General features: G+C 41.5%; 1 protein-coding gene and 1 long non-coding RNA gene across 2 annotated transcripts in view; one reads left to right on the top strand and one right to left on the bottom strand.

Moving 5' to 3' along the window:
* AQR (aquarius intron-binding spliceosomal factor) overlaps positions 1-19088 on the top strand; it is a 54475-nt gene that overhangs the window by 21732 nt on the left and 13655 nt on the right. Inside the window, exons 15-25 of the mRNA XM_079954386.1 lie at positions 1199-1319; positions 1809-1950; positions 2327-2505; positions 3988-4155; positions 5043-5212; positions 11296-11537; positions 12420-12560; positions 13370-13439; positions 14891-15001; positions 16893-17002; positions 18583-18718. Of these exons, the coding sequence (XP_079810512.1) occupies positions 1199-1319; positions 1809-1950; positions 2327-2505; positions 3988-4155; positions 5043-5212; positions 11296-11537; positions 12420-12560; positions 13370-13439; positions 14891-15001; positions 16893-17002; positions 18583-18718 (1590 nt within the window). The remainder of the gene's footprint in view (positions 1-1198; positions 1320-1808; positions 1951-2326; positions 2506-3987; positions 4156-5042; positions 5213-11295; positions 11538-12419; positions 12561-13369; positions 13440-14890; positions 15002-16892; positions 17003-18582; positions 18719-19088) is intronic.
* Positions 6098-19088, bottom strand: part of LOC307204351 — a 45441-nt gene continuing 32450 nt past the window's right edge. Inside the window, exon 2 of the long non-coding RNA XR_013833626.1 lies at positions 6098-6327. This is a non-coding gene — a long non-coding RNA (uncharacterized lncRNA). The remainder of the gene's footprint in view (positions 6328-19088) is intronic.

The raw sequence follows: 19088 nt of genomic DNA, 5'->3' as shown, positions 1-19088 counted from the left end.
CTTTTTTTAATTCTGTGAATGTCCCAAATACATCACAACTTTTTAGACTTACATAACTGGGTGCTGGCAGTCATGTATAGCAATGTATCTGGGGGTTTTTATATTCCTCAAGTTTTGGGACTTAGGTTGTGGAATGTGTGTGTAGCCTGCTGCAAATGTTGCATTGCCCAACTGCCCAACCATAGTTAGACAACTGAGAATGCGTTGTAGACATCCGTGCTGCTCACACAGTCTCCTATCACATAGACATCTCCCTCCTTTCAGTTTCAAATCTCCCTAAACTGGGTTGTATGTGTCCTGCCATTTTCAATAACCATGGTTAGCAAACAACCTAATGCTCATATAATGCTAACCATTGTTGGATCCGAAATTAAGAGAGCAGAGGGAATGCCTGTATCAAGGTAAAACAATTCATGAACCTATAGCTGAGAGGGGGAACTTTGTCCCTCCAGATGGTGCTGAACTACAGCTTGTATGAGCCCCACAAGCATGGCCAATGTCCAGGAATGATGGGAATTGTAGTTCAGCAATATCTGGAGGACGAAAGGTTCCTCACCCGCCAACAGGGTGTTTTTTTATGCGTGTGGTGATCGGGCACAATTTTTCATTTTGTTGCGTGTCCTGGCGAAAATGGAAAACTAAACAATACAACAAATAGGAGCTGCTTCAACAAACTTATAAAAATATATTCAGAGCTAGATATTGGCAACGTGGCCACATAATACTAAAACATGATTTGGTGCTGTATGGATGAAGCTGAGCAAACCCAAGCAAAGTGACGGGCTGATATGCTCTCCCCTTGTGCAATGTGGAGGAGGGCGTCACTGGGGTTCCTAGTTTAAAACAAACTGGTTAGTTTAGCAAGCCAGCTTCATAATCAATGGTTTGAAGTTACAGAGTATGTTTTAAACCACGATCACTGGTTTGACTGTAAAGCTCAGCCAAGATCCTTTAAAAGTGAGACTAAACTCTGATGAAGAGTGTATTCCTGGTTGCATCAGAGGAGGAGATGGGACAGGATTGCACAAGCCCGATGCTCATTTAGGATTGTCCACATTTGTTCTTGTTTGGCTTATCATATAATTTACCTCTTAAACCAGTTGGTGAAAATTAGTCTTTTCAGTCTTCTTGAGTATCCTTCTATAAATATTTGTAATTTTGTTTAGGGCACATGACAAGATGTTTTTGTCTTTTTTAGGTGTCCCGGCATGAATGTCGCATTTCTCAAATTCAACAGCTCAATCAAATGCCTCTGTATCCTACGGAGAAGATTATTTGGGATGAAAATATAGTCCCAACTGAGTACTATTCTGGTGAAGGTATGTTTTCTGGAAAATGCTTAAATTTTAAATGTTTCTGGTCTGCCACTGTGCCTAAGCATGGATTGGTGCAGTTGACATGATTGGAGTAGTTATGATGATGTACTATAAAACCTCCCATGGGGGGCGCTGCACTCTGTCTTTATACAAATCCAGGATTGTGCTAAAGAAAATTCTCCAGTGGTAGCTGCACAGTGATGGACTAGTGCAAATATTGTATAGAGAGATGGCTTCCCCAAGTTCCCATACTGATGCGGAAGAACAGCATGGGGCTTAACCAGCCAGCTCCTGTTAGCTATGTAATTTTTGATTGGGGCTGGCGGTCTGAAAAGGAAAGCTTGTGTAGAGTAGGCTCCCCTCTACACAAGTGCCCTTTAATGAAGTGTGGCCCTGCTCCATGTGATTGCAATTGCATAAAGCTAATGGCTGAACAAGTCTGATATGACAGACAAACAAACCATTCCTCCTCTCTCCTTTATCTTTCCTTAGGCTGCCTCGCCCTCCCAAAATTGAATCTACAGTTTCTTACTCTCCATGACTACCTCCTGAGAAATTTCAACCTCTTCCGCCTAGAGTCTACTTATGAAATCAGGCAGGACATTGAGGATAGTGTCAGTAGGATGAAACCATGGTAATGGATGTAACTATAACCTTGAAGTTGTTGGATCAAGAAAAACTTTCCTCTGTGTGTGATTTCTCTACTCCTTCCCTACCCTGGTTTTTCTGGGGCCATTAGAAAGGTGTTGGCATTCCCTAGGGTGAGTTATAATCTCAAACAGGGACAGATTATTTGCTAACAGCGAACAATTTCCCTTGGGCTGAATTTCCTGGATAAATTGCAGGAAGAGATGCCGTACCTTGGGTTGGTTATTCCCAGCTGTAGGACTGGCGGTCCCTTGGGCCCTTCCAGTGGTATAATTTTGTATATATTTGAAATGATGTCATTAGCTTTGGTGTGTGTTAGAGATCTGAATGCAAAAGTCTCTTGTTTTGATCTTGCTCTTCAGGCAGTCTGAATATGGAGGCGTTGTCTTTGGTGGGTGGGCTCGAATGGCGCAGCCCATTGTCTCTTTCACGGTCATAGAGGTGACAAAGCCCAACATTGGAGAAAACTGGCCCATGAGAGTCCGAGCGGATGTCACAATTAACTTGAATGTTAGAGACAACATCAAAGATGAATGGGAAGGTATGTATATGTGTGTAGCTATAGCAGTGTGACGTCGCATCCCCGGTTATTTGGGGTGAATGTTACGTGTTTGTATGGTTGCTGCGTTTAAAACGTATCTTTTCCCTATTAAGTCCTGCTGCTTAAAGAAAGAACACTAGTGCTCTCAGTAAAACATAGTTTGGGATCATCAGTTCTTCCTAGTTCCATATTTTTGAAAGGGGGAAGAAAGCATTCTTTTATTGGTCTAGCCGTTCTATGACAGGAGTGATTAAAGGTTGGTATGGGGATAGCTAATTCCTCTGAGAGATATTTGGGTTTGAACCTTATATTCTGACTCAGAAACCTATGACCCCCTTTGTGAGACTGATCTGGAACTGTTGTAACAATATGCAATATTCATTCTGTGTCACCATCCACCCATTTTCCTATATCTACAAAATGCCAGTCATTTAAAATGGGAATATTACTTAGAGCTGCAGTTCTGTAAATCAATGGGCATCAGTAAATAGTCTGATCCTCCTAAGTCTACTTGGGTAATAGATATGAAAGGTGAGAAAGATTCTGACTTAATTGAAATGAACATTTCTTTGATGGGGTTTCTGTGTGTTGTCAGGACTTGCATGCCACTACAGTCTTCTCTGTGTTCCCTAGTGTATTGTCTCAAGGCAGTGCTTTGCTGCTTGGGGGATTATACTTGGATTGACCTTTTTGGCAAGATGCATTGGAACAACTATTCATGCTCTGGGGGGACACTGATGGCTAGTTCGGAAATTCAGCAACAGACGTGTTTAAAATATGATGGGATTGTGTAATCCTTTTGGTTGCATGTCGTGATTCAAAATGCAGAGCCTACACTAAGATGCACTAAAGTATTGTGAATTTTTATATTTTTAAAACATTTGTTTGGATTGGGATCCTGGCTTCAAGCCTCAGATAAGCTTCTCTTCCTACGTTCCTAGTGGAGATCTTTGTCTTGGAAAAGGTCTGCAAATGTATATGAATAAGATAATCACATATTAATGATAGCACGGGAGACAGAGGTAAAGCTGCTACTGGCTTAATTATATGCATGTCCTTCAAAAACTATTTCTGTACAATCTCCCTTTTGCTTTTTGCTGACCTAAATTGTTCATTTATTCAAGACATTTATATACCACCTAATTATTTGCATTTCTAACCTGTGTACATAAAAGCAATACAGAGAAAATGACACAATAAAACAGTAAAAATGTATCCTAAAACCAAACACTGCCTTAAAAGGCCTGCTGAAACAAGACAGTTTTGATCCTATCTCTGAACTTCAGCAAGGAGGGTGGCTGTCTAATCTTAATTGGTAGGGAGTTCCCCAGGCTTGGACCCACTACACTGAATACACACCTCCTAATTGTTACAAGCTCTGGATCTGAGCCATGTGGGGGACCAACTTTATGAAGCTACAGCATAAAATAACCACTACACCTGCAAATGATCAGAATGCACTGACGTTTCCCCCCCATTTAGGTCTGCGCAAGCACGATGTTTGCTTTTTAATTACTGTCCGACCCACACAGCCTTATGGTACGAAGTTTGACAGAAGGCAGCCATTCGTTGAGCAGACAGGCCTGGTATATGTGAGAGGATGTGAAATCCAGGGAATGCTGGATGATAAGGGGCGCGTCATTGAAGAAGGTATGTCAATAATATCTGAAAGACCATCTCCTTCCCTGCAGACCCTCCTGACTATTAAGATCAGAAGAGGAGGCCCTCTTGGTAGTTCCAGCTGCCTCAGAAGTTTGGGAGGAGGGCATTTGCTGTGGCATATAATTTATCGAGCACCCTCCCCACAGAGGTGCACTTGCCTTCTTCACTATAAAGCTTTTGATGAGTGCTGAGATCACACCTCTCTGCCCCTGGCAAAGATGTCTGAGATATCTGTTTGCAGAGCCCAGCCTATTCTTGTGATTTGTGATCGGATTTAACTGCTTTAAATTTTGAATTTTAAATCATTGTAACTGTGACCAGCTGGTTAAAGGATGGGTAATAGATAAAGAACAACTGAATATATTTAGTTGAAATATGAAGGTGACATCTACATTGCACTTAATGGTAGGCATAATTTCCCCGCTAACAGCATGTGTGTGATTGTGGCTCTAAGATGGTGAATGTTTCCCTCCCTGTAGCAGCCTGGCTAGGATGGGCAAGCTTTAGAAACCCTGAATATGCCAGTTCTTGCCAGGCTGTAGCAGTGCTTATTCTAGAGATGGTAGGAACAGAGCTGGTTGACCTGATCCATTCAGTGACACTGGCTGGTATGTAGAGCTGACCTAAATAGTCCCAATGCCAGGCACCTGTTCTTGGCAGAATGGATCACCAGATGTGAGCCAGGAAGGGACAGTCTGGTTAGGCAGGGGCAAGGAGAGGAGAAAGGGGCAAGGAAAGTTGGAATCAGTTGGAGAGGATTGGCCGTGGTGTGAACAGATTACTCAAAAGTGGTGGTGTTGTTGTTTTGCAAGGCATTTTCTGTTTAGTTTATCTTCCAACAACTTTGAACTTTATTTGCCTTTCAATGCAAACAGGACCAGAACCGAAACCAAGACTTAAAGGTGATTCCAGAACGTTTAGGGTGTTCTTGGATCCCAATCAGTATCAACAGGACATGACCAATACCATCCAAAGTGGAAGAGAAGATGTCTATGAGACATTTAACATAATTATGAGGAGAAAGCCAAAAGAAAACAACTTTAAAGTAAGTCACGGTTCAATTTTCTGTTTAAAAATAAATGTTGAAAGCAGAGTATTTTTTGGAACTTGTGTCAATGTGGGCCATATGTCCATTAAAAAAACGTGTGGTCCTCCTCGCCCTCCTTCTCCCACTGTTTAAATGTTTGTCTTAAATCTTAAACCCATTCATGGTGAAACTTCATGTACCTAAAGAGCTAAATTTCCAAATGAATCTATTGGATCTTGGACTCACCAAGTTTCAGATAGAATCCACAGCGTAGGTCACCTTATTATCAAAGCAACATTAAATTTGGACAAAAGGTGGTTAGTGGGTCGGCTTTCAGAATTGCAAGCAATGTGATTCTGCTTTATAAGCTATAATGTAAAGGTAAAGGTAAAGGTACCCCTGCCCGTACGGGCCAGTCTTGACAGACTCTGGGGTTGTGCGCCCATCTCACTTAAGAGGCCAGGGGCCAGCGCTGTCCGGAGACACTTCCGGGTCACGTGGCCAGCGTGACATCGCTGCTCTGGCAAGCCAGAGCCGCACACGGAAACGCCGTTTACCTTCCCGCTGGTAAGCGGTCCCTATTTATCTACTTGCACCCGGAGGTGCTTTCGAACTGCTAGGTTGGCAGGCGCTGGGACCGAGCTATAATGTAGTAATGTAGTAATGTAGTAATGTAGTAATGGCTAAATTAAGAATATGCCACCAGAGCATCTGCCTCTGCTGCTAGCAGTGTAGGAATCATGCTGGTATTGGGGGTTTTCCCCTTGAGTGAAACAGTTTAAATCTGTATCGGATGCTGAAAAGATTGCTCAGTGTTCTGCTGAAAACAAAAGTTTTGCCTTCAAAGTTTTTAAAAGGTTATTTGCAAGCAAAGGACAGTCAGACAACCAGATAATACAGAAATGATTTGGCAGTGTCTCTTTAATTTCACATTTTTCTCATGTTAAAAGTTAAACCAATTGATGAGGCTCAGCCTGCTTCTTGGGATTGCTCTATCCCGGAGGATAGGTTATCCCTATCTGCTCTGTGCCTCCTTGCTCACATAACAGAAAATAAGGTAAGTCATTCTCACTAATGACAAATGTTGGTAGTGTGTCAAGCAGATAGCAGACAGCTTGATTTCTCTGCTGAGCCTGTAGGGAGAAAGATGCAAAAATCTTATGTAGTCTCCTAAATTAAGCAAACATGACAGCTGTAGAAGCACAAACATAAAGCGATAGCTAAATATGACAGTCGGCACTTCGCCATGGTAGGTCTGCCCTCTTGCCTTTTATTGCTTGTGGCCACTACATCAAAGAAATATTAGTATTTTGGAGTTTGTTTCCCTTTATACTAGTCATCTGTTGAATAAATACATTTTTCAAAGATGGAATGTTGCCATTTTTAACCAATCACCTCAAATAACCTTGTGTGCCATAAATACAGCTGCTGCTTCATCGATTGGCAAGATCAGGTATTATGCAAATCCATGCAAAACTCCATTCTTCCTGTCTGATCATGAGGTGATGTTCATCTGCTACGGCACTTAAAAGAGTTTTATTAGCTGAACAGATAACCTGTCTTACTGTTGGAGTTGCCAATTGTCCTGAATTGGTGAAACGAAGATTAACGCCTAGTGCTTTTTAAAAAATGGACTGGACTTTCTAGAAAGAAGAAGGAGTCCTTTGCAATTATTGGTGCAATTTTTAGAATCCTGGTTGCTTTGGCTTACCTGTAATCTCCTTTTGTGCTGAGTACCTTTACATGTACTCGGCCAATATTAATTAGTTTATAATTGGCAGTACAGTTGCATTTAGTCTCGGAAAAGATAAGGTGATATATTTGGATCTGTACATGTAAGAGCCTGGAAGCTTTCAAATTTCACCGAGGTCTTTATGAGATAAAGGGTGTCTAAGTCTGAAACGATTTGGAGATCAAGGTTACTGGGAAGGACTTCTGTCCTAAACTCTGGAGAGCTGCTGTCTGCTAGTATACAATACTGAGTTAGATGGACAAGTGACCTGATGTGGTGTAAGATAGGTTCCTATGTTTCTAATGCCCAGGACAATTTTTGTGCCTTACTACTTGCAAGGCTGTCATCCAGAGTTGAGCATTTCCCAATGGCCCAGGACTTTAGGAGCAGCCCATCACTGATCCATAATGTTGGCTGGAGCCCAGACAGATGTGGCTGATGCTAGCAGCTGCCATTTTTTATTTCCCCACAATACCTTGTTGGCATTCCTTAGGAGTGATATGGCCTCGGGGCTCCAGAAGTATTGTGAGGAAATGGCAGGTGCCAGCAGTAATGTTGGCTGGCTAGACTGACTGCTTTTCTTTTTGCTGTTTTTGCTGCTACCCTTGGCTGCCACTGTCACTGCTGTAGCAAAAGGTGAAAACATCAACAAAGCCCTGCCAGGGCACACATACTAGTCACATCCACGGTAAGAGGAGAGATGCCCACCCTGAAGGTGCCAAGTGCCCTGACAAACCTGGCACCGGTCTTGACTTCAGGATCAAGCTTAACAGTATGTTGATCAGCAAGAGATCAGGTGGACATTATTTTTTATGTCCTGCTCTTCGCTTACACATTAGAACTAGTAAATATCCTCAATGCAGAGGATTAAGTAAAGGAGCCATCCTTCAGATGCGAGGCCACATATTTTGTTTTAAGAGAAATTTCACAACTTAATCCAGTTAGGAAGGGAGACAGGGAACTAAGCTGTTTTTAAGTATGAAGATCCCAAACTATTGTTTATTAGATAGAACAGTGCCATTCTGTACATATTTAAAGAGACATTTCCAGAATATTATAGGGTAAAAAATAATTCATAGGAGGCCACAAATTTTGACTCTGCTTACTAGATGGCTACAGTCTGCAGTTGGGTGGAAGAGACCTTTTTGTTGAGTTTTGGAGCATGCAGAAGCAGTTTGCATTGCTTTTGCCTGCTTCAGAGCTCTGCATGGTATAAGAAGACCCCTTCCTCAAAGAGGCTTCTCACGTCATGCTGAGCAGGAACTGTCACCAGGGAAGGAGGGATGCTAGCTGCTGTCAAGCAGGTAAATGGATTTTTTAAAGAGTATGTACACACAGTTTTATTTTTTTAAATTTATTTATTTGATTTTTCAACTTAAAATTTTACAGAGATATATCAAACATAGATCATAAAAACAAGATTCCAAGGAATGTCCTGGACTTCCATCCTCCCCTATGTGGGTCCTATTATTAATCAGTTCCTCCCACATCTTTTATGATAATCCAAACCCTTTACTTCTTCCATTATGTCCAGAATCAACCTTAAACTACAAGTGCTATTCCAGTCCTGCTAACGATCTTAGCTGTTTACAGTGGTCTTTAAGATAAGTTCTAAATCAGGCTTCCTCAACCTCGGATGTTTTGAGACTACAATTCCCAGAATCCCTGACCACTGGTCCCGCTTGCTAGGGATCATGGGAGTTGCAGGCCAAAAAATATCTGGAGGGCCGAGGTTGAGGAAGGCTGTTATAAATTTTCCCCATTCCTTATTAAAAATTTTGGTCTTCCTCATTTCTGACTCTTCCAGTCATTTTAGCCATTTCAGCATACTCCATTAACTTCTGTGCAGCCGTCTACACACATTTTTAAAAGAGTATTCGTTATTTGTCTAGTATTTGATAACATGGTAATAATACTGCAGGCCACGTTTGTATATATTGTTCCACATGGAGCACTGAATGGCCTTGGGGCTGCATTGACTGACCTGGTGTCTCCACCAATAAAGCCACTGTTTTCTGGTGGTGACTCGTGATTGCACTGACACTTTCCCCCCCTGCCATTGCATTCATGTATGTCTTTGCTAGGAAGCAGCTGCTGTATTTTATGAACATCCTGCTCAGACATTACTTCCTTTGCACAGCTGTGCCCTAAAGCTGCTCTTTCTGGAATGGCTTCTCCGTGAATCAGATCCGGGTGAAAGTGACAAAGTAGTCTGTTTTGATTAGGATTTGAATTTCGCAACCTTTATTATTTTGTAGAATTTTTAAAATTAGTTTTCAATTGTTGTTGTTGTTCTTTAGTCGTTTAGTCGTGTCCGACTCTTTGTGACCCCATGGACCAGAGCACGCCAGGCACTTCTGTCTTCCACTGCCTCCCGCAGTTTGGTCAGATTCACGTTTTTAGCTTCGAGAACACTGTCCAACCATCTCGTCCTCTGTCGTCCCCTTCTCCTTGTGCCCTCCATCTTTCCCAACATCAGAGTCTTTTCCACATTCCAATAATAACCTCATTATAACAATGCAAATTTATAACACAATTATTAATACCAATCATTCAAATACCAATTAATATAATTTAATTAAAGTGGCCCCCTGTGTGCTAGATTTGATGGCTTTCTGGTTTTCTTTATTTCTGCATTCCAAAATCTTACTAGTTTCAGTTACATCCCAGTCATCATAATAATCCCTTATACAACAACTGCAATATTAATAACTTATTTGTGTTGACACATTAAGTGATTTATAAAACATAAAATGAGGGACTCAAACTTTATCATTGTTCTTTCCTGTATGTAGCAATTATTCTGGCTGTGATGTTTCTTCCTGTCCTTGTAAGATGTTATGTCTTTCTCCTGATTGTTGCTGTTATCTATTATGCCTTGGGCAGAGCTGATATCCCATTGTTGTTCCAGAAGTTTCTCCATCATTCCATCCCATGCTTTGTTGTTTTGCACCAATAACTTTTAACAATAAGCAAAAGTCGCTCTGTCCCAGTAAATAAACTGTTGTCACCATTTCCCCCCCTCAGCCTGGAAGGAAGTGCGGTCTGTCAAACTACAGATGACTCAGTAAGAAACCTTTATCAGTTCCTTGGCAGCACACATCCTTTCATCCTTCCAGCTGGATATATATGGCCAATTATCCTTCCAGTTAAATTAAATTCCAAGTCCTTTAGCATTATTCAATTCACTTCATAGATAATAAAGGATGGGAAAGAACCAGCTCTTGAGTTTCCCTTCCTTTTTCTCTTCTTTACACACAGAGTTCTGTTTGATGTTATAATCCATATTTTTAATTCAGTTTCCTCCATCCTCACTTGTACAAGTATAATTTTAACTAACATTCAGGAGAGGGTTGCCAAATCATAAATATAGAGAGGAAACCAAACTGTAGGCTCCACTGCCCCCCACCGTCTTTTGCACTGAATGAAGTCTTCTCTCAAATTCAAACCTTAACAACCTTAAAGTTGGTTCTGTTCCGCAATTTGTGATCTCAGCTCTTCTAGCACGCTCCTGTACTTTAGTCCAATTAAGCTCTAATTAACAGGAGAACCTCTGCTTCTTAATGGCAGCGTAGGATGCTAAAGTGAGGTTAACCAAACAGCTTCCAGTCTCCTCATGGAGCCACTGGAGGACAAGGGGGCATGGCCACACATAAGGCTCTCCTAGGCTCATTCTCATAACAATAAACCATAGTTTATTATTATGTCTGACTCTTTGATTGAGGAGGGGCAGAACTGGTTTAATAGAACTATTTTATGTGTATTAACCTTGAAGTTAAATTGGGGCTTGATCGGTAACAGCACTTAAGCTTGTTAGATAAGCATTCCTTTCAAAGTCCCCTCCTGCGCCTTATTCCCCACACCTTGTGTTTTCTCACTGTTTTTTACATTGTAACCTGGCCATTAATGCCCTGAAGAATTCAGCTGCCAGTACTGCACAGGATGAAGAAGATAGAATATAATCTATTTTGTCCACCTCTGTTACAGAATATTCACTCTGCAGTTGTGATTCCATGTTTACAGCAACGTCGCTTTTCTGGCTAATGTTCCTGCAGATGATATAAAGATCACCATCGTAATTTTATTTTATTTTTTGTCAACTGCACTGAATTTGCTCATTCTAATGGGATAGTTTGGTAGTTAGAGGCTGTCCATAAATACTTCTTGTCTTGCTGAACTAGCTCTTTGTGGGCTGACGTCAGCTGAAAATCTAGTTACTGATTCAGTCTGACCAAACACCTGTCATTGGAAGAAAACTTATTTTCTCCGAAACACACAGAAAGGCTGAAATAGCTCGTGAAGTTGAGTGCAAATCTGTTTGAAACCAGAGTACAAAACTGGCATTAAATCATGTCCTGTTTTATTTTAGGCTGTTCTGGAGACTATAAGGAATTTGATGAACACCGACTGTGTGGTTCCTGATTGGTTACATGACATTATCCTCGGTTATGGAGACCCAAGTAGTGCTCACTATTCAAAAATGCCAAATCAGATCGCCTCCCTGGATTTTAATGATACTTTCCTCTCCATTGATCACTTAAGAGCCAGCTTTCCTGGATACAGCATTAAAGTTACAGTTGAAGACCCTGCAATGCAGATTCCTCCATTCAGGTGAATTAAGAAACACCAGCTCTCAAATACTGTTCATGTTCATTCCAAGTCAGGCCTGCTCCCATCTGATTCTCATTTTCTTATGCATGGGCATGCCTGTCATAGAAAAGCATGTTAATGGTGGACAGCTTACGGTTCTGTGGAATTTGCATGTGTTGCACTTTGGGAGAACCACACAGAATTTTCCAGAAGGGCTCTTTCACACTGCTAATTCATAAGGTGCCATCTTCTGTTTGACTGATTTCCTGACTTTGGTAGCTTTACAACAGCGTTGCCAAAACTTGGGTCTCTCGCTATTTTTGTACTACAGTTCCCATCATCCCTGACCACTGATCCTGCTCGCTAGGGATGATGTGAGTTTTAGTCCAAAAACAGCTGGACACCCAAGTTTGGGAAATGCTGTAAAGCAGTATTTCTTCCATCTTCCATCTCTTCCCTCATGATTTTAAGAATCAGTAATTTCCTTCTTTGCAATTTTTAATGTATTGTATGTAGTCTCTCTTCTTCTTCTTTTTTTTTTTTTTGCCTTTGTCTCATGCCTCTAGAAATCTACTTTATTGATATCTTGATGCCTGTCCTGCCATTGTCTGCAGCAACTGCTGTCCTGTATATCAAATGGTCTCCTTATCTAGTCTCTCTCCTAAAAAACAACAACTCTTAAATTAAGAAAAGGAAAGCACACACACCATACTGTGTTCTCATGGGTTTCAGTCATCTCAGATTTAATCTTCCCTGCCTCATGCTGTCATCTTCATTTTGTTATAAAGGTCAAGGTTTGAGGGTACCGGGGCTAGCTAGTCTGTGGCGGAAAATAGTTCATTGGAAGAACAGTCTCATGTAAGAAATAACATGAAGCTGAAGAACAATGATTTCCCTCAATAGGATAACATTTCCAGTCAGAAGTGAAGCAGGAAAGAAACGGAAAGAGTGTGATGAAGAAAAAGCTGATGGCTCAAAAACATTGATTGTTGAGCCCCATGTCATCCCCAACAGAGGACCTTACCCATATAATCAACCCAAACGGTAATATCCGTGTACATCTTTCTAAAGGGATCGGTGTTGAGGGCATTTCTGTTACAAAATGTCTGTCAGTGAAACAATTTGTTAAAACATGAAATCATGTTTATAGGTCTGGATTTGCTTTCTCTATAAGTCGTTCTTTCCATATGTTTCAGATGTCATTATTTAGTTTATAAATATATATATATTCAAATGAGAAGAATCATTTTCTTGAGGTAATTGTCAAGTGGGTTATCACAATTTACTGCTTACAGAGTATTAAAGTGATCTTCAGATGTGCAAATCATATTTATACAGCTAAGTCAGTTTTGTTGGTAAAGCGTATGTTCTTATCATTGTTGAGTGAGCAGCTCCTCAACATATTGTTGGTGTATTTTTGTTTTGTATGGAGTCATGCATGTTAAAATGACATTTAGCAGTAAGTATCTAGTCCTTTCAAGCTCAGTGATAAAATATGACTTCTGACATTGATCAAATTAGCTGTTTTGGTCAATGGCTTTGCAATATCTAAATTACATGTGATGAACCGTCACTTAATAGTTTCAGAACAGTCATGTAATGACTTGGAGTACTGTAGTGTTATCTCAACCCTAAAGGCAGAAATTGATTTCTCTTGATATTTGTGAATTCCTTCATCTACCCAAATAATGTAAAAAGCATATTTTTTTTAAGCAAGTTCAGGTCTCCTTGACTGCAAAGAAAAATAACATGAAGGAAAATATTCATGAAGACTATATTGAATAAATTCATATAACTTCAGTTTATTGTCTCATGCTCTGGATTAACTGAATTTACTTTAATTCAATTTTCAGCAATACAATTCAATTTACCCATACACAGATTGAAGCTATACGTGCAGGAATGCAACCTGGATTGACAATGGTAATGATGCATATTATTACATGTTTCCTCTTTTATTAACAAATTATGTTTTTTAATATTGTCTAATCTCTGAAGTACATGCAATTCTTATTTCTTCTGCCCACTGTGTAAAATTAAATGGTGCCAAAAGCGTGGTGTGCTCCTTAACATTGAGTAGATTTGTATTTTTCACTAGACACTTAAAGTGGGGAAGAAGAGGGGGGAAATGTATTTTTTCTCATAAAAAATAAAGCTTTACCAGCTGACCAAAACATTTCCTTTGACTGGAAATTTTTGTTCCATGTGGCGGAGCCAATATGAGTTCCAGTAATCAGAGTAATAGCTTTATTAGATCAAAAGCATTTTTAATGGCTTTTATGGGAGCAAATTCCTCCCTTTGGTTTTTCTATGGGGTTTCCCCTTTTTGGAGATTCAGGTAGTAGTAGTAGTAGTAATAGTAGTAGTAGTAATAATAATAATAAGAAGAAGAATAATAATTATACCCTGCCCATCAGTCTGGGTTTCCCCAGCCACTCTGGGCGGCTTCCAACAAAATATTAAAATACAATAGTCTGTTAAACATTAAAAGCTTCTCTAAACAGGGCCGCCTTCAGATGTCTTCTAAAAGTCTGGTAGTTGTTTTTCTCTTTAACATCTGGTGGGAGAGCGTTCCACAGGGCAGGTGCCACTACCAAGAAGGCCCTCTGCCTGGTTCCCTGTAACTTGGCTTCTTGCAGTGAGGGAACCGCCAGAAGGCCCTTGGAGCTGGACCTCAGTGTCCGGGCAGAACAATGAGGGTGGAGATGTTCCTTCAGATATACTGGACCGAGGCTGTTTAGGGCTTTAAAGGTCAGCACCAACACTTTGAACTGTGCTCGGAAACGTACTGGGAGCCAGGTTCACAATAGAACCGTTAAATCAGATGTTGGGGACCTTCAGCCTACTGGCCAAATTTGTCCTAGGAGACTGTTTTCCCTAAGCCACACCCTGTCATATTATGCCAGCTTTGGGGCAAGTAAAGACAAATGTAGAATCAGCAGTTTTAAAAGTATACTCCTGATTGTTTTTGGCTATTGGGTACACTAAGGAGTTCTGCCAATGCCTGCTGAAAGCAGGGCTTGCATGGCCCAGCCAACTGTCCAGGTGGCCCATTGGGGACGCTCAGGATCCAGCCAGTGGCCTGTTTGCCACCCCTGCATTAAACTCTTTAAATGTGTCTTCAACATGATAATGTATACAGTCCATGCCTAGATGGCCAGGATCTACTTAATTATCATTCAGGTCCTTGGGATTCCCTTGCCAATTATTTATTCTCATCTTCACATGCATTCACATGTATGTTTGTATTTACTCCCATTTACCTATGGGTAGTGTTGTTGTTTTTTAAAAAAACACTTACAGCTCTGTTCTTGCCTAATATATACTTTCTCAGAAGTTTGTCCCTCAATGAGAAATTCATTTTCTTTTTGTAGGTGGTGGGGCCTCCTGGTACAGGCAAAACTGACGTGGCAGTGCAGATAATCTCTAATCTCTATCACAACTTCCCTGAACAGAGGACCCTGATCGTTACACATTCCAATCAGGTAAATGAACGTTGTGCCCTGTTATTCCTATGACTGTTCCTCACTTCAGTTTCAGAACATGTAATGCAGCTTGCAGACGGTCCTTCAGAGAAAGAAAGAGTTTTATCTAACAAAAAAAGAAGAAAAAGGTAAAGGACCCCTGGATGGTTAAGTCCAGTCAAAGGCGACTATGGGGTTGCGGTGCTCATCTCCCTTTTCAGGCCGAGGGGCCCCCGAGTTGTCCTGGTCATGTGCCCAGCATGACTAAACCACTTCTGGCCCAACAGAACTCTGTGACAGAAACCAGAGCGCACAGAAACACCATTTGCCTTCCCGAGGCAGTGGTACCTATTTATCTACTTGCACTAGTGTGCTTTCGAACTGCTAGGTTGGCAGGAGCTGGGACAGAGCAACGGGAGCTCACCCCATCACAGGGATCCAAACCAGCAACCTTCTGATCGGCAAGCCCAAGAGGCTCAGTGGTTTAGACCTCAGCACCATCCGCGTCCCTGCATTTACCTTTTTATCTGGCTATCCTTATGTGCCACTGTGGAATGGGAGGCTATAGGCTCTGGTGAAGCTGAGCCAAGTCTCAGCAAGCAGCATCTCCATGCCACAGAGAGATACTGCCATCATGTTTTATGGTGTCTTCACATGTATTCTGCATCATTGACACACCAGGGGCCCAGTTTGCATATACAGTGGTACCTCAGGTTACATATGCTTCAGGTTACATACGCTTCAGGTCACAGACTCCGCTAACCCAGAAATAGTGCTTCAGGTTAAGAACTTTGCTTCAGGATGAGAACAGAAATCGTGCTCCGGTAGCAGCGGGAGGCCCCGTTAGCTAAAGTGGTGCTTCAGGTTAAGAACAGTTTCAGGTTAAGTACAGACCTCCGGAACGAATTAAGTACTTAACCTGAGGTACCACTGTATCACTTAGCCATTGTTTGCTTTTTTAAACAAACAAAAATCCAAAAAAGCAAACAAACAAAACATGAGTCAACCACAAGTTGTCCCACTCCTGTGGTTAGGTGGTCAAAACAAACTGTGATAAAGAAAGTGTCCTGTTTTTACATTTAATCATTAAAACAAACCAAGGTTTGTAAGCCAACAACAAACCATGGCTTCAGCTCAGCTCATGGTTTGTTGGCAGTAAATGAACCATAGTTAAGCCACTTAGCAGGGTTTTGGCATTATGTGTGAACTCTGCTAAGTGGCTTAACTATCGTTTTATATGATACATAATAATGAATAAATCACAGATAAAATAAATTGCTAAATTATGTATCTGAGTAGGCTTGCTGAAATAAATAAATAAAACAGCAAGTGTCTAAAAACAATATTGTGAGGGCACTGGCCTAATGTCAATAGGCATTGGACTAGATAGGAACATTGCTCTTTTCTAGAAGGGTTTTTATCAGCAGGTTTAAATCTTATACAGTCATACCTCCGGTTGCGAATGTGATCCGTGCGGGAGGCACGTTCGCAACCCGCAGCGTTCACAACCTGAAGTGCCGCATCTGATGCACGCACGTGATGCGATTCAGCACTTCTGCACATGCACGTGACATCATTTTGTGTTTTTACGCTTGCGCGAGCGCCAAAACCCAAAAGTAACCCGTTCCGGTACTTCCGGGTTTGGCGTGGTCCATAACCCGCAGCGTTTGTAACCCGTGGTAAGACTTTACATAGGTGTATGCTTGGCCCAGGTTGGATTGAAAGAGGAGTTGGGTCCTTTGGAATCAAAAGGCAAGCTTTCCCTATGGTTCCCAGTGCAAATAGCCTCTTCATATTTGTTTCGTTTCAATTTCTACCAAAATAGGAATGGTTTTTCTAACATCCAGGGTTTCCCCGTAATAGCATCTGGATTCCTAAAATCTACTTTCCTGTTGCTCTTGTCAATCTCCAGGCCTTGAACCAGCTGTTTGAGAAAATCATGGCTCTTGACATTGATGAGCGCCACCTCCTGCGCCTTGGTCATGGGGAGGAAGCACTGGAGACAGAGAAAGATTTCAGCAGGTGAGCTGATAGCTCATAAGAAGCAGAACCATGTAAAATGTATGCACATAAGGAAGAAGGGTAGGGAAGACCTGATAATCGTTTGTTTTTATGGGGGTGGTTTTCTGTTGGGTGCCTTGATTTCTCTGAACAGCTGAAGGGTACTTTATTTCTGAGTCCTGCAACTTGTCCAAAAGCTCCAGGAGTAATGGAAGCAGAGTGTCTCCTGTAGACTGTTTCCCTTGAATATATAAGGGAAGTTGCTGTGAATAATTGTAAAAAAACCAAATACAAAATCATTTCACAAAAGGGATTTAATCCCCGCCCCCTCCTTACAATAATAGAACCCAGGGTCATTCAGTGAAGCTGAGTGGTGGGAGATTGAAATGAAAGAAGAACCGTTTTCACACCATGCTTAGTTAAACTACAGAATTTGCTACCCCAAGAATGAGTGATGGTAATTGACTTGCATAGCTTTAAAAGATTAGACAAATTTATGTTGGAATTTCAGTGACTACCAGTCACAATAGCTATATTGCCTCCAGCATCAGAGGCAGTGTGCTTCTATAATACCAGTTGTTGGCGATCACAACAAGCAGGAGCATGCTGTTGTATTCAAGTAGCTGGGGTAGCTCTGTTGGAAAAGCACGAGACTCTTAATCTCCAAGTCGTGAGTCTGAGCCCCATGTTAGGCAGAAGGATTCCTGCATTGCAGGGGGTTGGATTAGATGACCCTCATTGTTTAGTCGTTTAGTCGTCTCCGACTTTTCGTGACCCCATGGACCAGAACACGCCAGGCACTCCTGCCTTCCACTGCCTCCTGCAGTTTGGTCAAACTCATGTTCATAGCTTCGAGAACACTGTCCAACCATCTTGTCCTCTGTCGTCCCCTTCTCCTTGTGCCCTCCATCTTTCCCAACATCAGGGTCTTTTCCAGGGAGTCTTCTCTTCTCATGAGGTGGCCAAAGAATTGGCGCCTCAGCTACAGGATCTGTCTTTCCAGTGAGCACCCAGGGCTGATTTCCTTCAGAATGGAGAGGTTTGATCTTCTTGCAGTCCATGGAACTCTCAAGAGTCTCCTCCAGCACCATAATTCAAAAGCATCAATTCTTCAGCGATCAGCCTTCTTTATGGTCCAGCTCTCACTTCCATACATCACTACTGGGAAAACCATAGCTTTAACTAGACGGACCTTTGTCGGCAAGGTGGTGTCTCTGCTTTTTAAGATGACCCTCATGGTACCTTCCAATCCTACAGTTCTGTGATTCATGTCCCATTGTGGGCTTCCCATTGGCCACTATGAGAACAGGATGCTGACTTGATGGGCCTTTGGCTCTTCTTGTGTTCTTAAACTGCAATGCAATGCAGCTTTGCAGACTATGAAGGAACTCCCTTGTTCAGAAGTGACTTGCCGTTCACTTTGGAAGGTGGTTGTTTGGGAAACAAAAGTTCAAATCTTCCTCAGGTGCTTAACACTAATCACATGATACTTTGTGTGTTTGTGTCCATGCAGCTTTTTCACAGTCCAGAAACAAATTGGTAGTCAGCAAAACTGATTCAACCATGTACCTCATTCTTCACTGTATTAATCTGATTTGCAGGTATGGAAGAGTAAACTATGTTCTAGCACGGAGACTGGAGCTTCTGCGGGAAGTTGGCCGATTACAGGAGAGTTTGGGGGTCCCTGGTGATGTTTCCTATACTTGTGAAACAGCTGGCCACTTCTTCTTATATCAAGTAAGAAATTAAATAAAGATCAGGCGTGAACATAGCATTCTAAGGAACTTAGATGGGGAATTGGGATGAAGTTCTCAGAACTTGGACTGAAGAACCCGTTGTTTCACTCTCAAATGCAAATGGCAACTGAAGCTATAATTATGCTGTTACTTCTTTTTGTGCCTATTGTTTCCACCCTGTGTGCGATGAGTCATAATTAGAAAGGCCAATGTTCTTGCTTTGTGTGACTTTTGGCAAGGAGTCTGAACTGGCGTACCCTCTCTGCCTTGATTATATATTATATAAGCAGTAACCCACCTTGAATGTTGAGAGATGTATTCTAAAAGAAAAGAAAAGACTTTTTATTATTTGCAGGGGATCTCGGTGAGAT

This window comes from Podarcis cretensis, assembly GCF_951804945.1.
Source record: "Podarcis cretensis genome assembly, chromosome: 1".
NCBI lineage: Eukaryota > Metazoa > Chordata > Lepidosauria > Squamata > Lacertidae > Podarcis > Podarcis cretensis.
Note: the sequence above shows the minus strand (reverse complement) of the source record. Positions and strands in the feature narration are given on the sequence as shown.